Source organism: Gallus gallus, chromosome 4 (assembly GCF_016699485.2).
Source record: "Gallus gallus isolate bGalGal1 chromosome 4, bGalGal1.mat.broiler.GRCg7b, whole genome shotgun sequence".
Classification (NCBI taxonomy): domain Eukaryota; kingdom Metazoa; phylum Chordata; class Aves; order Galliformes; family Phasianidae; genus Gallus; species Gallus gallus.
Window position 1 is genome coordinate 15,828,195 of NC_052535.1, and position 15,278 is coordinate 15,843,472.

The 15,278-nt window shown below is 45.3% G+C and overlaps 1 protein-coding gene across 4 annotated transcripts in view; it reads right to left on the reverse strand.

Annotated features, from left to right (window-relative positions):
• The window catches only part of GRIA3 (glutamate ionotropic receptor AMPA type subunit 3), a 141,809-nt gene extending 127,571 nt beyond the window's left edge, over positions 1–14,238 (reverse strand). For all 4 annotated transcript variants that reach the window (NM_001112799.2, NM_205215.3, XM_040698747.2 and 1 more), the window contains exons 1-2: positions 13,994–14,238; positions 13,083–13,241 (exon numbers count right to left, since the gene is read on the reverse strand). In NM_001112799.2, coding sequence (NP_001106270.2) covers positions 13,083–13,241; positions 13,994–14,084 — 250 coding nt within the window. In that variant the 5' untranslated portion in view covers positions 14,085–14,238. The remainder of the gene's footprint in view (positions 1–13,082; positions 13,242–13,993) is intronic.
• Between the last annotated feature and the right edge of the window lie 1,040 nt (positions 14,239–15,278).

Genomic DNA, 15,278 nt, shown 5'->3' on the forward strand with positions numbered 1-15,278 from the left:
TTCATTCACCCACTCACTGCATTTATATGCTGATCCCACTGAAAGCACCAGCACCCCTTCAGTGCTTTGGCAGCCTCAGCTCTGCAGGGAGCTTGCGTGGTCTTGAGGATCTGTAGCATCTCAAAGCCAAACCGGATTGAGAGGAAGCTCCAGCGCCCTGAGTAAGCCTACCCTGAGGTAACCAGTGTCAGTTCTGAGGAAACCTGAGCAACTTTAGGATTTTAACTACTTCAGTGCTAAACCTGCCCCCTCTCCACAGAGGTTTTGAGAGCGAAATAAGCCTAGCAGCTCAGTGGGAATGAGACTGAAGCCGAGGCTGATGGGCACAAGGTGAGTCCAGGCAGACAGGGAACAGAAGGCACCATTTGCAGACCAATTTGTGTCCCCAGGAAGTGAAATAGCTCTTTTTAAAGATTATGTTCTATCCACTTCTATCTATTAAACTAAGTCAGGCACAAAGAAGAGGAAAAGGAATAAAGGCAGCTGACTAAAGGGAAAAAACACACTTCTTTGTGTGTGGATCCCAAATAAAACTTTCAGGTTTGTGAAATGGGGCAAGGCCCCGCTGCTGGGTGCTTCTGGGGGATGGATGCTGTGGCACTGCTGCCATCCCATCGACACGCCGCAGAATAGGACCTGAGGATGGGGCTCTGAATGCAGCCTGCAGGAAAATCTCCTCGCCTGGGGAATGATTTTTGGGTTTTTGACCCTATTTTAGCTGTTAGGAATCACAGTATCCCAGGTGTGTGATCCAGGGGAAACACAGGAATGGTTAGTTCTCTCACAGAGCTAAGGGATGGAACTTGTCTGCTTCCAGGCAGGAATTGTGCTGCCACAAGACATCACTGCAGAGAGCTCAATACACCATGGACTGCAGCAATTTCTTCCTTGCAGATACCAGGAATGGGAGCCAAACCTCCGTCACCTCAGCTCTTTCGCAGAGTGCAGTGCTCCAGGAAACTCCCTCAGAGGAGCTCTGCAGAAATGCCCGGGCCCTCTGAACACACTGAGCAGGACATGATGGCTGGGTGACCAAACAGCTGCTGTGCCAAGCTAAAACATCATTCTGTGCCACCTACACCCCTAAGAAATCTCTGCTCATTCTTACAGCCTGTTGCTCAGAATATTGATAAACTGGCAATTAAAATAATCTTTAAATTGTCGCACTATCCATGCTCATTGCTCGGTCATGAGGACAGTTAGCACATCCTGCTGGTATGTCTGCAGCTTAATCGTCAACAGCAAAGACATGAATGGCATCAACTTGTTCTGAAACTGAACATGCCTTTCTGAGTGGACAAATGGGAAACCCCCGGCCCAGCCAGTGCCTCTGTGGAACGAGCCCAGCTGCACCATGGAAGCTGCCTCCGCAAACAGAAAGTGCATGTTAACATGAAAGCCATGGTATTTCTAAAGCAGAATTGCACAGAGGACATTTTCAGAGAAGATCCAGCTTTTAAAGGTGAATGTATCAAGCCACAGATCTTTATTGCTTTGATAATCAATATTTTTAAGTCACTATTTTCTTCCCTATGTTGGCGATAACTCTTTACACCTCCATGGTAATTATGCACAACACTGTACACTTCCCTGCAGCACTCAGAGTGGGAAGCAGTCACAAAACCAACAGAAACCAAAGCGGGTAGGAAGATGGCAAAACTGGTAAAACAAAGTCTCTCACTTTCAGGTTAAGTGATCAGATAGCAGTGCACCACAGTGTTAGCCAGCAACGAGAGCTTAAAGGACAAGCTCCAAGAGGATGCAGGCCTGCAGAGCTGCAGCTGGCATGCACTGAGCTCTGTCTGCAGGCTCAGGGGCGAAGCAGCCCTCAGTGAGCTGTCCTGCAGAACAAAGTCACGGGGTCCTGATCATCCACTGGGTTTCATCTCAATACCTCATACTTCTATAGGATCTTTCATCCAGGAATAAAACAGGCAGGACAGCTTGTGAGAATCTTAAAGTGTTATTGCCCATCCTACACCCATTCTGCAGATTTCCTATCTTTGGAGATTTCTGATACTATTTGCAAGTATACACCACATACCCTGAATTACACAGCTGAATTTCCAGGAAACTGAACTGACAGATTCATATTTTACATGCAGCGTTGCCCAACCTTCTTGAAAACACAATTAACAATCAATATTAATTCTGTTATTGCCAAGAAGATTTTAATTCCCTTCAAGAGAACCCTGCAATAGATTGAATTCAATCCGACATGCACAAGAAATACTCAGAACCGATACAAGCATTTTGAGAGACCGCATAGTAGAAAGAAGAACCATATAAATCCTGCTTGCAATTTTGTCCAGGAAGATGCCACTTTAAAATTCATGTGAAGATCCTGATGAAGGCAGAGTATTCCAAAGCAGCAGACTCTGGAATCAATTAACAAAACAATTCTTATTAACACAGGGATTCTCCAGACATTATCAAGGAAGCATAAAATCTTTTCAGAAAAGCCTGCAGGGAAGAACATACTTTAATATCAAATTGCATCCTCCAGTGTATGTAGAGATTGCTTCTATCCAAATCTCAAATGCATCTTATGTGAGAGAGGGGCTCACACTGCAGAACAACACAGTGAGAATTTAAGGCAGGAAGTGCAGATAATTTATCTGAATAAAGCTTCCAGGACAATAACTGATTTATGTTGATAGCTATCCAGGCTAGAGCTTAACCAGGCTGCAGGGGTGAGCAGCATCACTCCTCATGGAAAATAACAGGGTGTTTTTACAGATGAAAATAGCTTAAAACATTAGCTTTACGCTTCCTCCAAAAGACCGTGTTTTGTCAAAGATCTGTTCTTAACTCTACAGTGCCTCAGAAAAAGGTGCCGTGTTCTTCAAACACTGCTACCACTATTGATGCAAGGTGAGACACAATGACTTAAATTTCACAAGGAAATCTATGGCCTTTAATGTCACCCAGCCTTTATTCCTACAAGAAATGCAAAATCCATAAACTGGTGCAGAGAGAGAGAGAAAAGTATCGAAAGGTTTGCAGCTGCAAAAATACACGTACGTGGAAAAAGGGAAAAAAGAAAAATGAAACCCTGGAAGTGGAGATGGCATCACTCCTGCTAAAAGCAAGGTCAGCACTTCGCACTGGAGACTATTTGATTTACTCTATTTTGTTTCAATTGAAAAACAAAATCTTTCCTTGGCAGATTCTACTCTACACAGTCTATTACAGATACTTCTGAGACACCCAGCATCATTTATAAAGGGACACTTATTACTGCTGAACGTGAATGTTTTGTTAAATTTCCCAAAGTTGCCAGAGGAAATATGTGCGAGGCGGCACAAGGGGGCATTCAGCTGGCTGCTGGAGAGCCCAGGCAACCTGGGCAGTCCTGCTGAGAGGTGTGCAATCTGCCAAGAGGCTCAGAGTCTCCTGTGAAGGATACACAGGCTGTACCAGGACCTGCACCCCCACTTCACCCAGAGGATTAAAGTCGGGAATACCCCATGGGGGACCACTCTGGTTTTACCCTTTACTGGCTTCACTCCTTCAAACTCACACGGAACTATTACAAATTCATCTGCTGTAAATCAGATCAGAATTAGGACCCACTATGTATCTTGACTACCTATATTTATTTAATGGAATACAAAGAGGGGTTTTTAATCCTGTTACAGTTGGACAATGAGGCACAAAACCATCTCATTCTCAGTGGTCCCTGCAGCCATGAACAGCTATGTGTCATTGTGTGTGATTTCTTCTTGTGTTACACAGCACAAAACACAACTAATGCAACGGAATGCACAACTTTTATACAAGATATTGTGGTTGTAGGAAGCATTGCTACGTTTACCACACTGTATGCAGTAGAGCTGTACCAATCCATGCTTTTAACTTCTGCTCCTGGAGAGCCAAACTAGAAGAGTGGAAAGCTTCAGGAGAATTCTCATTTTGATCAATTTGGGGCTTATCTCACTGCCTCTCCAGGCAATAAAGTCAGTTGCCTGTAGATGGTGTGGAAAGACATGCTATACATACTTGAACTGACAAAAATTGTCTATCCATAAAATCCATCACAAGCAGCTTGAACAATATACACTGGAAAATATAGACAGCCTCTTCCAAAACACACACACACACAATTTTCTCATCCATCACCCATATGTCATCAGAAAAATTGGACAGAACAGGTGCTCTAACACTGAAAAAGACAGATTCATGTCTGCAGAAACATTATGCTAACTGATACAGGCTTTACCAAATTGTTTCAGCCAGGAAAAAAAAAAAAGTACAAAACCCAGAAAACACCATTTTCAAAACAAAACATTTGGATTTATCTGAAACTGAATCAATTTTTGAAGCCTGAAACTATTAAGGAAGCTTTTATTCTTAATTCTCCAATTTTCTGGTTGATCCCAAGCTAATCTCCAAAATCTTTTTGCAAGTATATTTGAAATGAAAGACCAATGAGTTACACAGCTGCTATCTTTTCCCATCATGTCCCAGTGTTTCATGTTTCAATGGTTTTGAAATCAGGCAGCATGATATTCTGGGGCATCAAATCCGTTTATAGGATGCTCAGAACTGCAGCAAGATCATGGTCTTATGGAGGAACACAGCCTGAGCTGTTCAAGGACTTTAATGTAAACATGCTAAGACTACCACTGATTAAAATAAGAGTAGAACAGAAGCTATGCTGACATAACATCCTCGGGTCCAGCTCCTTTTGCAACACTCCACAATGGTAGTGAAGTCACCCTGATGGTGTCACCAGATCACTAAACACTTTGGAGAAAGATGGTTGAGTACATTAAACTTGCAAGACAGTTTTGAATCCCCCAACCAATTCAGATTCAATGCAAGGTTAGACCCTGGGTCAGTCCTTTAAAGATCAATGAACACTAATTAGCTCTTATCTAACTGCTAGGAAAAAGGAATGCACATGAACTGGAGTTTTCTGACCACCAGACTTCATTAGAATCCAAACTTGATGACATAAGTAAGTGGTAAGGCCTAAGACAAAACTACAGCTGATAAAGATCAGTGCTTTACATGTTCTCTTTCCAAGCCACCTCTCACTCTCCCAAAACAATGAGAACAAAACGGTAAGAGTCTTAAGGAACTTAAGCAAAGACCAATCAGGATTTGTCCCACAATGCAACATGACTGTGTTTCCCAAGGTATGTTCACTAAGGGGCTGCAGTGTCTATCTCAGATTGAGATCTCTGAATCAGAAATCAGATAAAGAAATCATGGAATCCTGTGGCAATCCCCAAAAAGCACTGCCCCACAACCCTTGACAAAGCTGGCAGCCCTGAGATTTCAATCACGGCACATTCTACAAACCTCAGTGGGAGAAAGCAACAGGCAACGCTGCTTCCAGTAAAGACAGTTCTTGCTCCTACCACTGAAATAAAGAGCCTGAGAGTGGGTCAGGCAGGGAAGAATTGGGCTCATGTTGTGCTGCAGAAGTGTGGACCATGCTTATAACAAAGATCCAGGGTGTGTGGGAGGCAAAGAACTTTCCAGTATTAAACTTGCTTTCTTTCCAACAGCTTTGCTTATTTCAGGTGAAGAGCTGAAGTTTTCTACTTTGTCAAGTGACAGATCAGCTTGCTGCATGGCAGTGACACATGCTGTCCTAGGTCCATCAGTGGGAACACGTCTTTTTCTGGCAAGGACAGCAAATTAGTAGAAGCTCACTTCCAGGTTATTTTTTCAGAAGAATGAAGAGTACAAATTTGTTTGCTGTTTTGTTTCTAAGAAGGGCCAGCAGTGAAAGAAGTGATCAATAAAACTCCATTTTTAGCCATGACTCTCCAAGTTTCTTACTGCAAAACTGTCCTGCAATCCCTGCCTGATACAGGCAAAATGCATTACTCCCGTATAAGAAATGGCAAACTTGTGCTACGAAAAGTAGCAAACTGACTTACTTATCATGCTAAGCTCCATCAGACACCCTGCAATTTCTGAAGTTCAGCCCCCTGACCACATGGGCTGGGCCCAAATGCTTGATGGTTGAATGTACCAAAACTACTGCAGGTGAAATCAGCACACACCTTGCATGCACCAGTCCAGGAGAATGAAGTGTGAAAATAATGAAGTATATACTGAATAAAGTAAAGTAAAGTAAGCAGGCACAGAATATATACTATCAGGAAGTAGATATACATTTCCCAAACAACTGCATATCATTTTAATGACTGCTTTTGTGTTAAAAAGGATTCAAGACAGCAGAGTTATCATGCAGTTCTTGTATTAAAATGGACTCAAGAAAGTGGAGTCATCGTGCAGCCTTGCGTTATTTTTAAAAATTCTTGATGAGAACTGCAAACACTACACTTGACTGAAAGCCAACAAATGCAAGCCCAGTACATGGGCTGCATCAAGCATGCAGATGCAATCACAAAACTTGTATCATCATGTTGTAAACTGCATTTAAAAACAACTTTCAGCACATCGAAAGCATCCATGTAGTCTAGCAAAACAATGACATGTAGATGATGAGCTACGTCACTCCATCTAGCAGAACAGTGTTCAGCAGGGCTGCTACCCAATCCTAGGAGAGCAATGCAGCTTTTTTAGAAGTGCCTGGGCAAGTTATCCCCAGCGCAGTGCCACTCCAGGTTATTCCTCGTGCGTAAGGGCTTCTGTGCCTCCTGTGCTGCGTGTGTGAGGGCTACACTCTGCCACTCGCTAATTTAGAAGCACTTAAGATGATAAAGCAGATCCACTGCCTCAGACTCCACAATGAGGACACGCATGAATGGCTGCTAGGTGAATTCATTGATATTACTGCTTCCTACATTTACTCTTCCTCTTTATGCAGAAACCTTACTGCCCGTTTCTCCCTTGCTCTGTGCAAATATGATAGTTTAGCTTCTAACAGTTACATCTTGGTGGTATCAGCTACAAAGGCACACAGTGCCTTTGAATGCTTCACATATAGATATGTGTGATGAATGAACCCCACGTGTTTGGTGCTACAGAACTACCTCCTGGCTCCCCGACAGAGTAAGGCCAGAGTACATAACGTGAAGCCGTGTGATAGGTATGGATCTCCATGCTGCAGTGCCTGCAAACAGTCAAACAGTGAGTCTGCTTTGCAGTCCTCGGTCTATGACTGCATGTAAAAGACTCCAGGATTTTTCCAGCTCTGAGGTTTTTGAGGTATTTGAAGACCAACAGTAACACAGAGCAGGTAACATAACTAAGGGAAGCACGCCTCAGCCTCTGATGGGCAGTGTAACACAAACCTGTTGCTTACAAGAAACAGAATCCCCACGGATGAAAGCTGGAAATTGCTTCATTGCAGTGACCACCACACAGTTCTAGAGAAACTGGTTTGATATGGGTCAATAATTTTTATACTCTTTTTTTTCTTTTTTTTTCAAATCGTTACTTTGTTCTAGTGGAGGTACAAGGCCCTCTGTAGCAAATGTAGCTTTATGACAATAGGTATGGAGCTTTTAGGCTGCCTACAATCTCCTTTAGAATAGAGGCCTTGGCCTTCCAATGATTATCCTTACAGCAGCACAGAAACTACTGACTCTAGGCTGTATCTTAAATGCCAAATACAAAACCAACACAAGCATTTTCTTCACAATAAATGAACATGAGTGTTATTTGGCTTCATTTGAAACATTAAACATGAAACCAGTGTCGCTGCTTTAAAAAGAACATATTCTAATAACATTGTAAGAATGCCTAACTAAATCAAAATTAGCATTCCAGAATGGGTAATGACAAAATATGTACTCTAAATGGAGAAACACTGAACTGCCGGATTGTGACAACAAAGAATCACTAAAGATACATCAACACCCTCATTTCACACCTTCCTGCATAACAAACCTACACGTGCAGTGGGGTGCCCTCCCACCTCCCTGACACTGAGCACTGTGAACCCAGAAGAAAAAAACCCACTATTTTCTGTGGCGTTTTGGACAAGCTCTGAAGTTAAAACTGTTCATAAATTGTTGGCATATGCTGTTTCCCATCATGGCATCTCTATTTCCTCCTAGAGATAAACTATAGCTGTTTACACCTTTCATTAGAACTTGGAGTTAATCAGCAGCTCTCCAACCCATGCCAACTGTTTCACAGGTCCTCCAGAAAGGAATATGTGGGAAAACTGGACATATAGGAAAACTGGACAATGGATCTCTGCATCTTTCTGAAACTGAACAAGTAAATGGATCTCCTCGTGATGTGCTCTTCATTCATTCAGTGAATTCACGGAACTTCTCAAAGAAGTGCCCATTTCTATCAGTGTTTTCTTCCTTCTCTACAACGTGAGTTAAATTTAATCCTAACGTAAATGCATAAGTATGTAGTGGAGGAGGAGAGAAAGGAGAACCAGCTTATTTTAAAATTACAAAATAATAAAAGCCAATTTAAAACAATATTGTTTCTTCTGTTAATGCTGAGTCAACATTCACATTAATGACATTAATGACAAATCTCCTGCTCTGCTATGAACCAGAAACAAACTTCAGATGGAATACACCCTTCTTCACCCTTTCATCTACCCCAGTATTGCAAAAGCTTTGGCTCTTAAGCTAAAAATAGCTGATCTGCTTTGCCACACAGCAGTAACATACAATGCTTGAGCAAGTTCCGCAGCATAAAAAGCATTTGGGGGGATCTGTAATCAATGGAACAGCATGGAAAGCAAAGTTCTTTTTGTCTTTTACTACAGCGGGAGAAACCGCAGCGCAATCTGTACTGGGAGAGTTAGGCACCTACCCTGTGGTTCCTACTAAGCAAAGCCACCAGTACATGGCCCAAACTTGGCAAGGCTGTTAGAGACATCCTTATGCTTTTGGCAGAAGGGAGCTGACCACTTTCAGCATCAGTGTCCTCTGCCAGCTGGCCAAAGAGCACACAGATGCAAGGGAAGCAAATTATCTGCCCGCTGGCAAGAAGAAATGCTGAGCATCACGTAAGGAAAAACCCTGTGTATGCAGGAGTCCACATGTGTGACTGAGTATGCATGTGAGCATATATATATGTATGGTTATATATATGTATATGCGCACCTGGGCTTTGGGAAAAGGAAAAAATACAGTTCAACCAGCAAAATTGTCTGCTGCTAGCCCTGTGGTATCATTTTCTGTAACATTCTCACAGTAACAAACTGGCACTTCGACTGACATCTGAGCTGAATCTTCACCATTAAACAAAGGACTGCAGGATGCTGAAGAATGATTTTCAAAGAAAGTCAGAAATCTGACCCCATTAAGAAAGTGCCCATACGATCAGTCAAGTGATTTTAGCAACTTAAAGTAAGCATGGAATTACATTTACCCTCTTTTCTTTCCCCTTTGTTTTTGGTTTCTTAAAAAAGGAATGCCTGCAGAAAAAAAAAAAACACAACAAAAACACATACAAAACAACAACAACAACAAACCACTACACCAAAATTTAGTAAAACAGCCTCCTGGGTTCAGAAGATGCATGAGAAATGACAGAAAAAATAATGGGACAGGAAGGTGCAGCCAGTAGGCTAGGTACAGCTGAGAGAGGGAATCTGCCTGTAGATTAATTAGATTCTGCAATCAAACCCCCTTTCTCCCGCACGCATCCCATCACTATCATTACACGATCAACAGATTTTTATGAAAACTAATGCTTTCTTCAGAGAAATTCTGTGGGAACTATGTATATCATTGACTACGTTTCTAAATATGTCTTGAAAACTATATGTAATGCACGAGCACATTTGTTGGCTGTAAAGGTGTACAACAGCAATTTTTTGCAATGACAGTGCAGAGAGGGAATATGAGATCTGTGTGCTAATGAGCTGACACTGCAGAGGCTAGAGCAGTGTTAGTATAGTGCACTACAAGTGCAGAGCAGAAAGACATACATGGGCTATTTCTAGAGAATACAATCCACAGAACTATGCATAATTCAACATTAATACTAACATCCTTCATCACAGATTACAATGAAAACGTGAAAGATGCTTCCAGTGATGAATTTATACCTTTCAGTTGTTATAGCTGCATTATTTTGAAAGAAAAGAGCTCACTCCTACTGAGCCTTTTTGAAGAAAACACCCATGTTTTAGTTCATTTTAGACATTCAGGTAACTTTCTTCCTTTCTGTTTTTCCCTGATTGCAAAAAGCTTTCTATTCTAAAAGGTACAACAAATCCTGCCAAGGCCAAATTATAAACTTTAATTCACCTTTAATAAGCTGGAATTTTCCTCTGTGTTTGCGTATCTTCTCTGTGAAAGTATCACACAGCTAAATAAATAGATGAGTAGATAAACACAGAGTGAATGAATACCTTATGCATGCGTGTAAATTAAATATACAGAGAGAGGCTCGGTGCTAGCAGCGAAGCAGGGAATGCACGTACATGAATCAGATTATGCATCATTTAACTGAAAAGGGAATGAGAAGGAGGGGCTTAGGGCAGGAATTTTCTTTTGCTTCTAAACAACTTTGTTCTCATGTTGGGATACTGCCAAATCAAGCCTACTAGAGGTGGGCCTTTTATCTCTGGCTCATGAGGATACTTTAGAAGAGATTTTTTTTCCTGCCTCGGGAATGCACCAGATTGCAGCAAGTGGGATGTGCAGTTGTACAGTAAGAACCTAAGTCTCTTCTAAGCAGAGCCCAATTCCTACACACATGAACACTTACTACAGCTAGTATTGTACAACACAGAGCAAAGAATACAAATTATTAGTTGATGGATACGGCCTCGCAGAGGTAGACTCTGCGAGGCTCAACCCACACAGTCTACTTTGCCTGATTTCCCTTCAGATCCATTATATATCCCATCACAAAGTCAGTCACAGCCTTTGTCTCTGGTGCAGGCAGGCAGAGTCACTGCAGCTTTCTCTCATATGGATTCCTGCCAATTGCAAATATTGATCAAAAGGTTGTGTGACAGCACCGGAGACAATTTATGCTTATCTTCAACAGAAGCAAAAATGTTGTGGGAAGAATTCCTTCGTGGCAGCACCCTGAAATTATCTGCAACTCCAGGAGGAAGCAAGGATAGGATTAGGGGCTTGGGAGCCAGCATCTTTTACATGTTAGCCATGTAGCGTGAGGGGCTTAATTCGTTCATCCTGATGCATCGATATGTATGAGCATTCTGATCTTCAAAGACAATTGCTTGCAGATCTGGAAAGAGCAACTGTTCTTCTATTCCTTTCTTTCTTTATTTTAATTTCAGCTACTGAGACCTATCAGCCGAGTGGCTTCCACTCGCGGTATTATTTTCTTACCAACACTATTACCAGATAGTTAACATAGCTATGACCAAGGTCACCTTTTCATTTTCTTTCTTCTACTTCTTTTTTCACATCTTCTATTTTTAAATAGGTTACTGTAGGTTGGTATTCTCCAGTCTACAGTTTCTCCAGAGGTTTGAGTTTCCCAAATTTCACTATACTGGCAATATGCATGTTGGAATATGCAGCCCTGCTCTACAGAAAACCAGCTCATCCTGCTACAATCACCACGGCTTTCACTAAGCAATGACAAAAATCATTAGATGTCACAAGATGAGAAGCACGCTGACTAAATAATACATGGGCTGTCTCTGAACGTGCGTGTGGTTCACTGGTCTTGGTGGGATCTGTGAAGAAGTGCTGGGAGAACTTTTAAAAAACAATTAATCACTAATCACTCGAGCAGTTTAATGTATTTAGTTCAAATCCATATAATTGATATTTAGGAAACTATGTGTGAGATATAGCTCTCTTGAAGGGATTACACTGATTAAGGATTAATAGTCAGATGTTTGTTGTAAGAGCTGTTGAGGCAGGATAGGATTAGTAAAATAAGATGCAAAGTACAGACAAAATTTTATTTACCCTATTTTTTTCTACTTTACAAATATTTTAATTGGATATAATTATCCCCCCCCCAACTTTTGAAGGTACTACTTCAAAGCCCTTTAAAAAGTGTAGCGCTGCATTAACATGAAGCAGTCACATGGGGGATACATTAGAGTATCAACCCAAAAGTTATCCAAGAATTTCCATACAGTATATTTATTTCAGAACCACCACATTTCTTGGAAAATACCTGAATACTGAGGAAGAACTATCCTAACCCCAACAAACAAAACCGGAAGAGACTATTCAAACATGAAATTGTTTTAAAATAGGAGATTGCAGTTTTCAGTACACTGACACTTCAGTGCAGTATTTCACTACAATGCCCCCTCTTTGAAAATGTTATACTGTGAGTGTACGAACAGGAATCTTGTTGGTAACACAAAGTTAGTACACTGCACTCAGAGGTCCTTTAGATCATGTGCAGATGTATTTCTGTGTGCTGCATGGTGCACGCAACTACCTTGGCAAGAGGACTTCATTCATTTTCAAAAGCCTATGATAAAAACTGCATAAAACTGAATATAGATACATCAGTGGAAGACGTATTCAGGAACCACTTCTGATAAAGGAATGCTTGTCTGAATGCAGAACACGCACTGGTCTTTCAGAATGGGATTTGGCATTTTAACACATTACCACCACTCAAAGTTCTATTTTGCTTCCTTTGTTAATAAAGGCTCAAATTATACAGATGCATTTCTCATGCAGAGCTGTTTCTCATGATGCTAAGCATTCTGATTCCATCTTCTCTCCCCTCAGCTCTAAAGACATTCATCACTTGACAGACTTCTCAGCTATTAACAGGACTCCACTGTAAGGAAAGAAGGTAGTATTTCAGGTCAGAGGAGGTATGTAAGCCCCTCTGGTTCTGTTCCTGAAGGTCATTTGTGATCGGCTGCTTCTGTTTTATTCCTACCTAGTACTATTTGCAAACAGCCAGGCTGGAGCCTCAGCAGAGAAGAGATGCTACCTCAGTGGCAATACGCTGATCACGGCTGCACAGTGATGCTATATGCACAGCCTGGTTGCTTTTTTGGAAAATAAAACTAAAAACGAGGGAAGAAGTGGTGAGGGAACTTTCCCTAAGGTATTATTCAACCACATAATGCCGCAAATCCACCGAGCCAGACAGCAGCACACACATTTGTTGCACTGTATCGCACGAAGGAGTACTCCAGGCTGCCAGGGGCAAAGGGAATGTAATAACAGATAACATAGAAACATATTTTTTAAAAGCGTGTATTTACTTACAAGCATTTGTCACTGAAAAACTGTTGGAAGAGTCCAAGTGATCTACGTGGTAGTTCAGATGGAAGGGCTTTTCGGTGGTGTTTTGGTTTGTGTTGTATAACTGCACAGCAAACCGAAACGCGCTGTGCTCCTGAACAGTGTTTCTCATGAAAAGTCCACCTAGGAGAGGAGAAACCAGAAAAAAAGAGAAGGAAGAGGCATTTCAGAGCGGGCTGTTAGCGCAGGCAGCGGCACTAAGTTACATTTGCATACCGCGCATCTCGGCTGGGAACGGACAGCGCAAGCTATGAGCGTGCAGCTGTGGCAGGGAGCGCACGGAAAGCTGCTCCGAGCCCGAAGTTGGGCTGCGAGGCACACGCACATCGCAACCCGGTGCCCCGGAGCCACCCGGAGCTGCAGCACCGCGACGCGGCCACCTCCGCTGCCCGCGGGGGACGGGGTGGCGCAGCCCGGGAACGGCGGTGCGGACCCCCGGAGCGCCGCCGGGGGTTGCGTGGCACGGGCAGGAGGGGTGCGGGGCGGGCACGGCGCGGTGCGGACTGCCAGCCGTGCGGAAGCGGGGCTCGAGGAGCGCGCACGGCTGAGCGCTCCCGTCAGGGAGGAAGGGGAAAAAAAAAAAAAAAAAAAAAAAAAAGCAAGTTTCCTCGCACGCACGGCCCCGCGGCTCATTCGGCCGCAGGTTCGGGGCACGTCGCTGCGGATCCACGCCATTCAGCGCTCCGCGACACGGGATGCGCTGCCTCAGGGCGCGATTCCGCAGGAGCACGGAGAGCGCGGAGCAAACCCCGCGTCGCCGAGAGGCGGGCGGAGCGCATCCCGGGGACCGCCGTGCACCGCTGCCGGCGGCGGGCGCGGACCTCTCCCCGGCTCCCCACGCAGCCCGGCGCGGCTCGGGGCGGCGGAGCGCTTACCGATGCTGATGGTGTTGGGGAATCCTGCCCGCGCCTCGCCCAGCAGCCCCGCCAGCAGCAGCAGCACGGCCCGGCCCGCGCGCTGCCCCATTTTCTTCAGCCGATGCGGTTCAGCCCTAACACCGAACCGGCGGCACGGGCATGGATGGGCGCGAGCGGAGGCGCGGAGCGGTGTCAATGGTGGAGGCGATGCTGGTGGAGGTAGTGAAAGGATGCTCCCCTCCTCGCTTCCCTTCTTCTTCTTCTTCTTCTTTTTTTTTTTTTTTTTTTTTTTTCTTTCCCTTCCCCAGCTCCCTCTCCTCCTGCCTTCACCCCAGCCGGGCAGGGCTCATTGGCTGTCAGGTTGCCTTTCTCCCCCCGTCTCCAGCAGCCCCCCCCCACCCCCCCTCCCAGCGCAGGGACTTCCCCCAAAGATGGTGGGAGCGGAGCCGGCCCGGGAGGGGGTGATCGATCAAACTTGGCGGGAGGCGGGCGCGCAGCCCTCGGCCCGCCCGGCCCCGCCGTCTCCCGGTCGCTCGGGGCGGCACCGCTCGGGGCTGCGCTCGGCGGGAGCTGCGCGGCCTCGCGAGGGCCGGTCCGCGGGCTGCGGCTGTCCCTTTAAAGCTGCATCGCCGCTGTGTGTGTGTGTGTGTGTGTGTGTGTGTGCGTGCGCGCGCGCGCGTGTGTGTGTGTGTGTGAGTGCGGTGCGTGTGCTGCCTGAGGGGAGGGGAGGAGGCGGAGAGCCGGGGCCGCGCAGAGGAGAGCGGAGCGAAGGTGCGGGGAGGGGAGGCGGCCGGGGTCCCGCGCGGGCACGGCTGGGGCGCCGCGGGGCGGCAGGGCTGTGAGGCGGCCGGGCCGCCCCGCGGGCGGACGGTGGCCCCGGGGATGCGGGTGAGGGCCCGCGGCCCCGCAGCCCCGCAGAGGGGAGCGGACAGAGCTCTCCCGGGGCTGCCCGCCCCGAGCCGGAGTTGCCCTCATTCCCCTCCGGTGTTCAGTGCCGCGGAGAGGGCTCCTGCATTCATCCACCCGCAGAGCCCTGAAGCGACTAAAGCCGGGGACGAGCCCATCCCCTAACAGGAGGATATTCGGTTCTTCCAAAGCTCCTCTAGAGGAACGAAATCCAGTAAAGTCTCCCTGTTGTCCCTCGTGCTGGAAAAAAGACAAACTGGGAGCATCTCTCAGGTGCAGAGCTGAGTTGTGGCCTAGCAGCCCGCACGGGGCAGTGCTGCAGGTGGACACCCACTGCCTCTGACTGTGTGCCAGCAGCAGTGCACAGGCACTTAGGGAGCTGATGTGCCTCTGCTTG